This window comes from Coptis chinensis, chromosome 2 (genome assembly GCF_015680905.1).
Source record: "Coptis chinensis isolate HL-2020 chromosome 2, ASM1568090v1, whole genome shotgun sequence".
Classification (NCBI taxonomy): Eukaryota; Viridiplantae; Streptophyta; class Magnoliopsida; order Ranunculales; family Ranunculaceae; genus Coptis; species Coptis chinensis.
In genome coordinates this window covers 7,558,067-7,572,578 of record NC_141457.1, presented here as the reverse complement: position 1 = coordinate 7,572,578, position 14,512 = coordinate 7,558,067, and the positions used below count along the sequence as shown (strand labels likewise).

The 14,512-nt window shown below is 34.1% G+C and overlaps 1 protein-coding gene across 28 annotated transcripts; it reads left to right on the top strand.

Moving 5' to 3' along the window:
• The first annotated feature begins 228 nt into the window (after positions 1 to 228).
• Positions 229 to 12,681, top strand: LOC147514659 (uncharacterized). 28 transcript variants are annotated; one of them, XM_086584531.1, is made up of 11 exons: positions 229 to 1,404; positions 1,828 to 1,985; positions 3,511 to 3,617; positions 3,967 to 4,092; positions 5,116 to 5,201; positions 5,497 to 5,587; positions 5,695 to 6,188; positions 6,387 to 6,540; positions 7,106 to 7,174; positions 8,218 to 10,901; positions 10,978 to 12,681. In XM_086584531.1, exons 2-6 carry the CDS (start codon positions 1,920 to 1,922, stop codon positions 5,499 to 5,501), a joined length of 390 nt encoding a protein of 129 aa, XP_086440657.1. In that variant the 5' UTR covers positions 229 to 1,404; positions 1,828 to 1,919; the 3' UTR covers positions 5,502 to 5,587; positions 5,695 to 6,188; positions 6,387 to 6,540; positions 7,106 to 7,174; positions 8,218 to 10,901; positions 10,978 to 12,681. The 28 variants fall into 28 exon arrangements, 2 of the variants coding, with proteins under 2 accessions (XP_086440657.1, XP_086440653.1); XM_086584527.1 differs by having other exon boundaries at positions 5,692 to 6,188; XR_015209177.1 differs by having other exon boundaries at positions 234 to 1,404; positions 3,511 to 4,092; positions 5,695 to 5,799; positions 6,124 to 6,188.
• The last annotated feature ends 1,831 nt before the right edge of the window (positions 12,682 to 14,512 follow it).

Sequence of the window (14,512 nt, the reverse complement as noted above, 5' to 3'; positions counted from 1 at the left end):
TAGATTTCATACATCCTATAGTGCTGCTTTTTCTATCACCCTTCTTTTGTCAACAAAGGTAAATTCTTCTTTTTGTTTGTCGACAAAGGAAATTATAATTTTTCATTTTGATTTTGTCAGCAAGAATACCCAGGTGGACTAGCGACACAAGTAATGAAGTCAATGCTCAATGATGTCAATTGTATTCACTGCAAGCATCGGTGCTTAGTTGAATATGGTGGTGGCTCTCTTGGGTTAGTTTTTCTTTTTCATTAATTAGTATCATTGTATAAAATTTTATTGATGTCTAAAAAGCATTGCATTCTTTACAAGTGATTCAAAGAATTCATCAAGAATGGTCTAGATGCTTCTTCAACTTCCGTCATTGTTATCATCAAAGACGGTAGTCTTAAACTCATTCAAGTATATCCTTTCATTTTGTTTTTGAATATTTTACATTATTTGGAATTGTTTTTGAATGAGGATTTATTTTCTTTTTTGTTTCAAGCTGCATAAAAAAAAACTTAATTTCGATAATATTTATTGGATTGGTCAATGTATTCTACTATGAAACAACAATTCTATTGTTGATTTGTCTTATTTCTATTCGTGAACATACACCACTTAATATATTGATTTTCTGAACATTTATAAAACATCAAGCTAAGCCAAAATTTATTGTCATCAAGTGAAGGCTACACCTTCCAATTTTGGATCATCTTTATCGGTTAATCCTATTCGGACCTTCAAAAGCAAAAAATAGGTTACTTATTCTTTGCTTTTATATTTCCACTTCTCCCACCTTAAGCCTGCAAGGTACTAAACAGTCGAGAATGCTCCCATTGAAACACGCCAGCCCTTTTTTTTCTCTTAGATGGACACCTCAGCTTTTACAATGATTCGGGGAAAAAAAAACTCATGCCCATTCTAAAACTGTTCGCGTAATAACCTTAAAAAGAAAAAGATAAAGATAAAACAACCTTTCGTCAAAACTCAAAACCCCATACCGACCTTTACCAAAAAAAAAAGAAAACCTACCTTGATAAACATTAAGATTAAGAAAAAGGATGAGTTATTCGTGATGGTTCAACAGCTATCGAAAGAAGTTATAAAGATTATCGAAAGAAGTTATCGGAACAGAAGAATAAGATTCTGTTCGCCATCCAATCAGTGTTGCACCAAAACCCAAGAGGCGATCCATTTCTTCCAAGCAAGAAGCCAAAAAGGTATCTTCCTTCCCTCAATTCAACAATAAAACCATCTCTCCCACAAACCCAACAAGCTCATGCATGCTCACATTCTCAAAATAGGTCTCTCCAACTACACTCACTTCACCACCAAACTCATTTCACTCTACGAAACAGCCAATGATCAATATGGTGAACATGGCTTACAGGGGATTAAAGCAGAAGTTCCTCAATCAAGGTAAGAAATTAAGTCCTGCAAGCCTGCAACAGTATCAAGTGGTCGTGATTGTGATTGTGATTGTGATCTTAAGTCTTACAGCAGCACAAGGACCCACCCAATAGGCATCCATATAACACCAATTTCTTAGCAAATTGCAGTTCATAGGCTTATCGCATACTGCCTTTTTTAACCATTGCATTGATTTTTTTCAATCTCTGTGAATCAGGTTTCAAATTTTTATGTGTTTTCACTCCCTCTCTTTGCAATTGGGTATTTTGAATTTAGTCTCATGAAGATTATTTATTTAACATTTTTTTAGGAATTGGGTATCTTTATTTTTGTTTCAGTTGAGTAATGAGTGTTTTTTTTAGGGGGTGAGTATTGTATGCCATCAAATCAAACAACAACTACTTTAAACTTTACTTTTTCATATATTGCAAGGTTGTTGCCATGATCTGAGCAATTAGAAAGGGCCACATAAAATTCGACAAACCAAAAGAAGAATCAGGCCCTTATTTGTTGTGGGGCCGGAGATGATTCAACTTCAACGGGAAGAGCTGGGTCAAGTTATATTCCTGCACCCAAACCAATATTACCAGGTATTTCTTTCGTTTTATTATCTTCTTCTTATTCCTTCTTCCTTTTGTTAAACAAAATTTTGGAGTTAAAACTAACATGTATAGTATTTACAAACATGAATAGTTTGATCATCTAAATATGATGTCCATGCATAGAGCTTAGTATGCAAGGGGATTGTTAAAGTAGGTGCCTCGACAACTTTTATTGTTATAGTATGCGTGAGAAGATTAAGATTAGAATTACATCATTAGATTCCTCCAATTATCAGAAGTTTTTGTTGGAAACCCCCATAGACACATATGCTTAGACATATATTAGTTGCATCTTCAATTCTTTTAACATGTACCTTTCACACTGATCTTATCTTCTTTTTCTCATGGTTCTTCTATAACTTGAAATTTTCGAAATATTATGTAATAGCTAATACCAGATGAGTAGTCATTAGCTTATAACATGGATGGTATTTAAAAGGACTTCCTCTGTAGAGGGTCATAGTCTCGCGGTGAGGATGTTTATACTAGAGTATAGTACCAAAGGGGATTTTTTCCCTCCTCCCAAGGGTTATTTCAGCGTCTTATGTTTTTGGGTCTCCTAATTAATTATAGGATCATAATTAGAGAAGAAGTCACCCTTCGAAACTTTTTGGCAGTTCGATCTTCTAGGAAATAAAACTGCTTCTACTTGGGTTATTGGAAAGATTGTTGATAGTGACCCTGATGACCAAACCTTTGTATATACTACGCTAATTATGGTGGTCATGGAGTGCTTGGTTAGTATTAAAAGAAAATCTTTGATAAAATAGGCGGGAAAGAATAGGTGAATGAACCTGACCATGTAAAAGAAATTGACTTGGATCCAGTTTTCCTACTCCTTTACGGGTGCTGATTTCCTATTTCAGTCGCATAAAGCCGTTCTATTTTCAAACTGAAACTATTAACTAAACGATTAAATGGTGTAAACCAATTTTAATCGTTTTGAATTATTGTTTTACTAATAGAATAAAAGATAAAATATAATGGTGTAAATATGGCTTCTCTATGGATTTGGATTTGATTTGTAGAAGGGGGTATTTCTTAGTATACAGTTGGGAATTTGTTGTAACAAAATTCCAGAAAAGCTTGGAAATATTTCTCTTAGAAGATGATGGCACATGAGGTAGAAGAGTAAGGACACAAGTTAATACTGATCATGAAACTATATCAAATGGATTAAAGCACATCAAAATTTTTGCTTGACAATATGCAACAATGCACATGATCTACTAATTAAGGTGCTCAAAGCTGACATTTAATAAAGGTACAGAAAGTATGAGACTTTCTGTAGGACCTCTATTTAAGAAGTATAAAATTTAGCAATAAAGCAACTATGATAGAAGAACATATATGTGATGAATTGGCTACATCTTTCCTACTTTTTTTTATATTATTCTAGCGTCCAATATAATATGATTTCTCTTATCAGTGTCCAAGCTTAATTACTTATATATTTGATTTGACTTCCATTATTTTTTAAAAATCTCTTCACGACTTTCGAAATGGCGGACAGGGGCATGCGTCCAATGAACCCTTCCAAAGATCCTGTGAACCACAAGAACCTTACTTATGTTCCAGTCCAAGATGGGTTGAACCTTCAACCTCCCCACTGGATTTCAGGTGCTACTTCAACTTCTTGCGGACTTTTGTTGTCCACTTCTTATTTTTCTTGCATGGGTTAATCCATCTTAATCCGTACAATAATTATCTTTTCTTTCATAGTTGTGCATGGCATTGCTCCTACCAACCAATTTTCTACTTATGTATACTCATTACAGACTTACATTTTTCCTCTTTTCCAATTTCTTCTTATAAAGCATCACAGCCGACCAAATGTGGATAAAAGAGAGAATTTCTTTTTATAATGAAGACAATTTCCAGTTCATTTGACTTACTTCATGACTATAAATAAGTCTCGAGGACACTTGGTGAAAGTTGTGGGAATTAACCTTTGAACTGAATTTTTCAGCAATGGTCAGTTATATGTTGCATTATCAAGGTGCATGCACTTCTACAGACCGAATCAATATTATTCTACTTCCAAACGCTGGAAATCTAACCTGAAGTCTTTAAGCATTTTTGTTTCAACGCACATGTAATTTTCGGTTCAACGCACACGTAATTTTTGTAATTTTATTAGTTTTTATTTCTAACTTTTTTTTTACATTATTTCGAGTTTTGTAGTCTTCCATAGAACATATTTGTCTTTGTGTTCACTTCATTTCATAACTTGAATACATATTCCATTATGTTTACTCGGTGAATGGATTGGCAACTTGGTCAGTTTCTAACTTTCTATAAAATTTATATTTATTTTCTTAAATTTGAGCCAGAAGTTGAACGGTGTTTCAAAGTGTTTGTCATAAATTGAACGCTGATTCTAAATTGATACATTTCATTTTGTAAGTTCATACCCCCTGCCACAATAGTGTATGCATGTGTTGCCCCTGCCATTTAGGTTTTTTAGGTTTACTTTTTCAAAATAGTCAAACTACTTTTAGTGAGAATTAGGACACCAAGGGAATGCACAATTACCTCTCTCTTCTTGCTTCCATATATCTGTCTTCTTCTTAGTTATGTGCACTAAAAACAATTGTATATGCTCCATTAAGTATGATGATAGACATATAATACTTAATTGTCCAAATTTTGATACTGTTATGCTCATGCTTTTGGGTTACTTTTCATTCTCTATACATGGTTGTGGGTTTGTTTGGTTAGAAGAGTGAAGTTCAGTCATATACTTATATATAAAACACTCGAACACCAAAAACATTCTTTGTTCTCTTAGAGGTCTTGATTCAATTTTGATCATTTGAGTTTTCACAAGTCATGTAGCACATTGAACAATTTTGTTTGGTGACCATAATAACCCCATAGTGACCATATTTTGCAGGCTACCAATTATTGCATAGCAATGAGTTAGTGGTGCCGATATTTCTCTTGCATATGCTTGCTTCTCTATATATTGTAATTACTATAAAGTGTCCACTTTATGTAGGTAGATAATGAAAAGAGTCTGTGCCATTTGACAATTTAGATTCTAATGCATGTATTTATTTCAATATTTAAACTTTCGAATGAGTGTTTGATTTATGGCCCCGTAATCCTGTGACAGAAAGAAAAAGCTACTCACCAACACAAGTTTATATTGCATGCTGCCTTGGATATCGTTCAGGACCTTGCATGGACTAGAAGTGCTATGTGAGTTGTCATCACCTGTTTCTTTATAAGATGTTTTATATAATATAGTGGAGCTCTTAGACGGACACCCGCTTACGGACTCGACTCAAAAAATAGGAAATCATGTGGTTTTGATACTTTAAGTTTCTTTTTATATAAATGGATGAACAAATGGAACAACACTGTAAGTTCCTTGTTCTTTTGTTACCTCTTCTCATGTGCTACTATTTATTTTATTTTACAGGTGGTTATATATTAATTGTATTGGAGTTATAAGTTTACGGGTTTTTGGTTTGTTATTTTTGTGTTTTCTTAGTGTAGGATATTTCTATTGCTGTTATGCTCCCACTCATCTTATAAGGTTGGGCCATGCACACCAATTGCCAGGTTCAAGTGGATGAAATGAGGTTCTCTTCACACTCATATTTTTCTGTTACATTTTATATTGCACAAATTTTGTACTTGGTAGTGTCGTATAATTTATCACTACTTGATTCACCTGCATGGTTAGAAGGAAATGGTTGGAGTCATGCAATAACAAGCTTTGCTAGAGAAAGTTGCACAAGACATAGCAGTTGAAGCAATAAGTGAATTTGCAAACCATCAAGCAAAGCACCAGGTGAGGATGCTAACAAGGCATGACTGTTGTGCAATTTTATGATTTTTTCAAATTGCTTATCTGTTCGCTTAATAAGTGCTACTTTCACATTTGTTTGCCATTTTCACATCCATTTAACTTTTTTTGAGCTTTTTTTTCCCCTAAATGTTCATTTAACCATTTGTCTTATTTCTTACAGTCTCAAATTTTATGTAATGGGGTAATTTGTTGATACGGTGATTCAATGGTTATTTAGTGTTTTTTGGTTTCTAACTGGATGATTATTCTTTTAACATTAATTGAATTTCTTTTATCAATTTGACTATTGTGAATTGTGGGGAGAAGATGCGGAAGATTTCAGACCCGAGGGGTTTTCAAATGGAATTTTGAAAGTGCCGAAGAATCAAAAGGTATATTAACTCTTCTTTCTTCTTGGTTGCAATTGGTTAAATTTCTTTTTTGTGTGTGTCAATGTTTTCTTATGTTCATAAATGTTTTGTTTGGACTTTTTCCGTGTGTTGCTTCACGTTTTGAAACTTCTACATGTAGACTACACTAAATTGCATAAGAAAATATTGGACATTTGATTTGTTAAGTATATGATTAAGGGTGCCACAGGATAGTTGAAGTTTGTGTACCACAGAATGTGTTGTGGAGTTTGCCACAGGATACCGGAGTTGCATGAGATGCGCACTTCCCATATTGTTGCAATTGGCTCTGAAGCAAAGCAATGTGTTCACTGGCCCCTTATTATTAGGCTGGGTAAGTTCCCATACTTATTGAAAAGTACTTTATTCTTGGGGACTTTATCACGGTAGGGGTTATGTCTCTTATGGAGAAGAATACCCTTGGTATAACGATATCGTGCAAGTGGAATGTACATTTTAACTTCGAAGCTCCATTATTTTCTTTCACTGATCAAAATAAAGTTCTCATTTTGCTTCACATTACTACTCGCACCAGTTGGCATTGTTCAGCTCATTCTGTGCATCAGATTATATTGCTACTGCACGTCTTAGGTGAGGCGAAAATAACAAATATAATTTTCTAGCATATATAGTTTGGACTTTGGACCATCTTTTGTTCTCAAAAAGATTTAAAGACTAGATATATATTATCTGCATATTATTAGATATACATAAATATATCTTATAATATCAAAAGATGAAACATGCATGTTCATAGTTCCACATACCGAGACTTATAGAGTAAAGTTGATCGTATCATAATGAAGTACTTTTGTCTTTTCATCTAGATCATTTTTAGCATTCAAAATTAAAATAATAAGATGTCCATTCCAACAACCTTCCTCTATCTAATTATGCAGGCGAAGGATTATGCATTATCACATGGAGATATTCAAGGAGGTTGATATCTTGGTGACCCCAACAATAGGGTATGTGGTTTCTTTAATAACATATGATCATGAGCTATGCTGCACAGCCTTTTCATAGGCTATGTGCACGGTCCTTTGGTTCCTTTTTTAAGATCATTTGATGTCTATCATAGTATACTCCATAATATAACCCGCTTTATTAGATTGTGTAAAATTTATTACCGGGTCCATTTGTCCAGTTTATGGAATTCTTCTTAATCCAACACTTAATACCTGATCATTCCAATACCGATAACAGTGTCTGTGCAAACACATTCCTAGGAGTACTTTATTTCTTATCATATTTGATTCCCTTTGTTTCTTTTAGTTCAAAATGATATCCGTAGTGTATGAGGGGAAAAGAAGGTGTTATCTACTCAAGTTTCATTTTGTTGACTGTCTGGTTGACTAAAGGCTACTTTGATTTTTAACATATAAATTAAGAGATTTTCTTATGATGGATTCCTGTATTTGGTATGAGGTGCCTGAAAAATCTAAAATATTCGAGCCTATTAGAATTTTGTATCGGAGATTTTTAAATTAAGATTTTAGAATAGTGCAAAGAAATCTCTTTCAAGAAACATTTGTATACACTATAGACCAACTTGAAGAGGTAAATTGGTGCTTTAACAAACTTTTCGTTTTTCCTTGGAGTCCAAAGGGTGAGTAATATTTTAAAAAATGTTTTTCTTAACATCTTCTAGGTCTTGCCTCTATCTCTATGAGAAGGTGTTGCTGCATTATTGTTTCTGATAAATTTTCATTGATCCTAATCTACTTTTATCAAGTGCAACGACCATATAGAAGAATCGAATGCTAAACACAACCGATGATAGTAATGGCGGCCTATCGCATATTGCCTTTTTTAACCATTGCATTCTCCTTTTTCAATCTCTGTGAATCAGGTTTCAAAATTTTATTTGTTTTCACTCAACCCCTCTCTTTCCAATTGGGTATTTTGAATTTAGTCTTATGAAGATTATTTATTTAACCATTTTTTTAGGAATTGGGTATCATTTTTGTTTCAATTGAGTAATGAGTGTTTTTTTTGGGTGAATATAAAGAGGTTGGGTGTAGTTAGAAAGATCTAAGGCATATTGCACGTGCAACAATGATCTTAAGAAGTGCCTGAGGAACTTAATGTTTGTACACCAAACTTGATGAGGACGGGGCAAAAGATCAAATCACGAGGACCAAACTTTAGCCAGGTACATTTCCTTTTTTCCCATTCTATGCACATATTCATGTGATGTGGTGTACGTGATGTGGTGTTCGCTTAGGCTACTTCGTTCTCATGCAGTCAAAATAGAGTAGATTTAATGTTCATTCATGGTTATCTCAAGTTGCATTTATATTTTATACAATTATACATTTCTACCGGACTTGCTTATATGTTTTCAGTTAGCATATCATTGTTTACTGTATCTTTACCTATTCTTCCTAACTACTATAATCAGAGAATGTGTTAAAATGCTTAATTTAGCATCCTTATATTTTCTAATATTAGTGCTTCCGTTAATGCAGCAATGAAGTTTTCTTTTTCCAGATTATAATTTATTTTCGGTCTTTAGCTTTTGGCTAACCTACAATAAGATCAACATGTTAACTACATTTTTCAAGATGAATTAACCATCATTTGTGCTATGGAAATGTCATGGTAGTTAATCGTATACGTATTAACTCATTTAGTTTCCTAATATATTCCATAATAAATGAATTAATGTAATTATTTTTTCATTTGTTAGATCTCAATTTTAGTTGTCTTACTTATGAATGTTTTTGTTCTTCACTGCTTGGTGGGGGTCAATGATATGCCTTAAAGAAAATTTCAAATATAGTTTGGTCGAATGGTACAAATTGAGCGTAAACTTGCAACAAGCAATGCGATGAAAATTACTTGATTGCTAAGCACTTTTCTTTATGTTCTCTTTTCATTTCTTTATCTCTCTTCATTTTAGGATTCCTCTGAATAACTTCTTTCATTTGAAACAATACTGGCCTCTTTCTCTCACAAAAATAGATATCATATATTTTACTTTAATGTATCTCTGCAATCTCGAGATGATTTTAACTATGGTTTCCCATATAGAATTATTTAGAGCGCCTCGAGTTGGTTTGTGACCAGACAAACAAGGTATGTGAAAACCCTAACTTAATTCTAACACTTTTCTATTTAAATCACTTATTTACACTTGAAAACACGATGCACCACTCTTTTTCTCTCTTTGATTTGAAAATTAAACCATTAAATTCGGAAAAAAAAAAGGTGTTTTTTTGCTTTCACATCGAGCAAGTGTAGAATAAATGAGAAAATGGGTTGGAAGCAGCTCATTTATTACAATTGCAGAATTCTCAGAGTTAATAATATAAAAAAACCCCACATTTGCATCTTTTTTTGAGTAAATATATATCTTAGTGTATTAAACTATTAATTATATAAGTGATTTATTTTTTAACATATCAACAGAGATATTAGTCTATGCAATTTTCTCTACTACTGATCATGCATGAATGTTAAGTTAAGTCATTGCAAGTGTAGCATAGTTGATGTTTCAGTATTAGTTAAAACTATATCAATTTTTAGCTTAATGCTCTTTCTATTTGTTAGGTATGAGTTTGAGTTATATTTCTTCCGGTGATATATGAAGACATGACTTGATGGTTATAAATGACAAATCTTGGCCCTAAATGGCTCTTTCTGTTTGTTAGGTATGAGTTTGAGTTATATTTCTTTCAATGATATATAAAGACAAGACTTGATGGTTATAAATGACAAATCTTGGCCCTAAATGGTTTTCTGCTATGAGGCAATTCTCTTAAATGTGGGAAATAACACTAATTGTGGACTATCTCATAATTAAGCAAGGTCATCACGGTGTTGAATGGGTGAGTGCTATGTCTTTACTTTGAAGAAGCAATATCTATTTCTCCATTGTAGCTTCAAGACATAGAAAAAATACTCCATGGCTCGGTGAAGGATTGTAGTAGAACTATAAGATTTAAAGTAGAGTGATGGCTGCAAGGCCAACTAATATTAGTGGTCTTGGCAAACTAAGAGAGATTTCAGGGGGGGGGGGGCTATCTCAAGGGAGATTTCATGTGTCACAGATACATTTTATTTTTAATTATCGGAGTCATCTAATCTTTAGGTTCTTGACATATAGAATCCTGCTGACCATGTAATTTGGCTAAGGAACTTTTCGGCCATGGTTAGTTGATTTTTGAATTGGTCCAAGCTATTATAATATATCATCAAACACATATATTCGCTTTTCCATACTGATTTCTTTGGATGCCATCAGGATCAACATCTTGAAGTATTTGTTTGTTTTTTCTTATGAAAAATCATTTGGATTAATTGTGTAAGCTTGAGTGCTCTTCATTTTGTTTATTATTGATATGTAATTCATGGGTTTCTGTTTGAAATATTGTGTTTTATGTTTATATTAGGTGTTCCTTTCTATTTTAATTAATAATTGTGTTTTATGTGTATATCTCAGGTTACTATCAATTTGGTTCTTATATCATTATGGTGTTTTCTTCTTTTTAAAGTTATTCAGCCTCTCTATCCATTTTTCATTATTATTCAGATCGATCTTGAGCCAGGGACAAAAGATTAAGACACTAATTTTTGGAACAAGATTGTTAAATCTTGCATAATATTCATCAAAAGCTAGGAAAGATGAATTTGAAGTTAGCGTGCCTCTGACTTGCGAGTGGTGATGCTGAACCTCATCCTTATCTATACGTATGTGACTCCTCCTGATATATTTATTATGTTTCTTAAGTTTTCTCTTATGACATTGTGCTTTATTTTTTGGCAGTTATTTTCATGTTAGAGCACAATGTCGAGAAGTGACAATAACCTATTTTTCATGTGAAGCCTTACAAGTGGCAACCCCCAACAGTTGAGAAGTCGAGACGTGACAATGAAGAGTTTGGTTTAGTAGTTCTTAAATGTGTCAGACTTTTGGAAAAAACTCTCGAGTTCAAAGACATGAAAGATCTAGATAGCTTCACCATTGGAGTGAACGGTTTGACCATAGATTTCGAGTTCTCTAAGAACGATCGAGAAAAGTACTATGAGCTCTATTGCACTCAAGACACTTTCCTTCACGACAATATCAAGTTAGCTGCAGGAGCAATTTGTGAAACTATAGATTTTGTTGATGCTATAAAAGCTAGCAAGCTTAGTACCCCTCAAGAGGACTTTGCAGCGTGGGAGAAGACTTTGGGAGTACTTGATGTCAACTATCTGAGACCAGAAAGAATGGATCTAGCAAAGGGCAAGGGAGTAGTAGTAAAAAACAAGTTTCAATGAGTAGAAGGAAGTTCTTATATCCTCAGCTTCATATTGGTTATCACAGATCAAGCTCTCTAAGTCAGTTGCAAAACACTCTGTTTCACTCAGATTCTTCAAGCTTGCATTGGAGTCGGGATGCGAGGTGAGTCAGTCGGAGTTATTTTGCTCATTGCATGACTGAAATGGTTATGGGATTAAGGCAGACCCCCACTTGATAGAAGATATGAGAATGGGATAATTACTCACAGGCCTCCACTAGTACAGTATAGGTCTGGTTGATATGGTGATAGGAATCGTAGTATGTAATGGCTGCCCACCAATGCAACCAAGAAACCAGTTGTATGATCACCAGGGTTCTACCCAAGGAGATAGAAAGAACTATGCGCCATAACAAAACTACGGTTCGAGGGAAAATTTTGGTCCAGATCCAGATCTAGCCAGACCAAGAGTAGAAGGAACGGTGGGGTACAACAAAATTTTGCTCCAAGTCTAGCCGCACCAGGAGATGGAAGGAACTATGTGGCACAACAGAATTATCCACCACAGCAAAACTTCAGTTCAACTCCAGCTGGACCAGGAGATGGAAGGGGCACTAGGGTATAACCAAACTCCGTACCACAAAGCTACATACCGCAACAGAACTATGGTCCAGTTCCAATCTGACAGACTGGAGGAAGAGAGACTCATCAACAATTGCCTTCATATCAAAGGGACTTCCCACAGGCGAGAAGAGGAGATAATATGCCTCCAGAGAATAGGGATCTCAGAGGCGATAGTAGGAACTTTGGTCCTGCTGTTAGATACTGCAGGCAAGGAGCTGCCTCTAGCTATAGTCAGAGTTATCCAGGGCCAGGCAAAGGACAGATTCTCGCAGATGGAGTAGAGGGATGGCATGCAAGGAGGAGAGCAATGAAATTTCAATCCTCCAATGGGACAAATGAGGAATGACCAAGTATGATTTTGCTTTTTTAATTCTTGCTATGTACAACGTGTTACACATGTTTTACCTATTTTCTGTTGATTAATAATATCACTGTTGACTTTCTCTCTGTGGCATTTCCGATAATAATTTGTTGTTGGGAGTGCTTTGGAGTTGAATCACTATAGTTTTCATAGTTTGTTGTAACAGTCTTTGCTGGCCAAGGTGAATATAACCCCTCAGTTAGTTATGCACTACCTGTTTTCCATTTCATTGTTAATAAAATTATAGACAAGGAATGCTCAATTTAGATCTTTCAACCTCAGAACATGGGGTTTGGATACCAGTTTTGGCGCTTTCCCTTTCCTATGGGTTAATGTGTAAGTTGCGACTGTAGTTGCTCTAGCAGATGGTAAATAGGTACTCCTTATAGATACTTATTTGGATAATAAATTGGGTAATCAATGAAATATATAGTACTCTTTAGACATAATAATCCAATTATTTTAGATAATAGAGAAAAAATGAGTTCAGAGAAGACAGAACCGATTGTCGAATCCAATTATTGACAATCAAATACTTCTTGCCTTAGGTGATCCAAGAAGGATAGAAATAGTGAAGTACGTTAGAGCAATAAAAAGGTATACTGTAATTTGGGGTTGGTGTTGATTAGGACAGTGGGAAAGGTAAACACAATGATTTAATCAATGGTGTTTCTTATTTCGAAGAAAATATATGTGCCCTAAAACTAATATTAAGCAAAATTTTCTTATTTCAAACTTGAAAGCAGTTAGAAGTATCTGAGGCCTATCACACGTGCAACAATGGTCTTACAAAGGATATGGGGAACTTAATATTTAATTTGTACACCAGACTTGATGAGGACTGGACGAAAGATCAAATCATGGTTAACAAACTCTAGCCAGATACATTTCCTTTTTTCTCTTAGTATATGTTCATGTGATGTGGTGTTAGCCTACTTCATTCTCATGCATTCAAAATAGAGTTGATCTAATGTTCATTCATGGTTGTCTCAAGCTACATTTATACAATTATACATTTCCTGAACTTGCTTATACATTTTTACTTTTTAATGATGCATTTCATTAACTCATATATGGTTGTTATTCTTATATATGGTTATTATATTTTTCTTATTTTCAATTAGATCCTCATTATTCCCCGATTAATTTCGATGACTAAGACTCATCACTATGTGCTCCTAGACCAAGTAGCTACTGATTAACATTTAAACTACATAGATTAGAAACCAAATGGTGATTGTCAATGGGACCAGTTGATATGAGTAAAAGTTATCATCCAACTTTGTCTCCCATTAGTCATTACTACTACAATGAGTTGTCCGATAAATTGTTACTAATATGTTATTTATTTAACAACAAGTATAACTTTTATAGAAAGAGCAAGGTAAATTGATCTGGAAGATGTGAAGTCATGTTATTTCTCTCTCATTGAAAAGGTCAATTGTACTCACAACGATGTTATGAAGCAAGCCAGCAAGTGGGCAAATCCATCTTATTTAAGAGAACTTTTTGTCACTTTAATCTGCTTGTTGTGTGAGGTTACACCATAAATACTTTTTGAAAACCATCAGAAAAGCCTTGGTGAAGATATTTTATTTCGTTATAGAAAAACCAACCACAACCAAAGTCTACAACTGAGTGAAGACTAGATAAAAACTGATACTCTTTGCGAGATTGAGAATATCATGGTTCGTAGGGTATTAATTATTATTGGTTAATTATGGTAATTCATAATTGGATGGTTCGTAAGCTAGAATTTCATGAAACTCTACAATTTTAGATTGAAATGACTATGGATCGGTTACGGACAAGCTATTGATCAATTTGCTTATACTTACTACTCCTTGAAAGAATCATTATACTTACTCCTCAAAAGAATTAGTACAAAGGAAAATTAATTTCATATGGCAGGCCCGCTATTAATTTTTTGATGCTATTGATCAATACTTTGCCAATGGTAGGGAATGCATCTAATGGCAGGTAATGCTAGGTAATAATGTATTGTAGTTGTTAATAGTTTGATAAAAGTAAAATCAGTTCATCGTGAACTATCAATGTAGCAGGCCCAGCCGCAGGCAGACTAATTGGCTAGT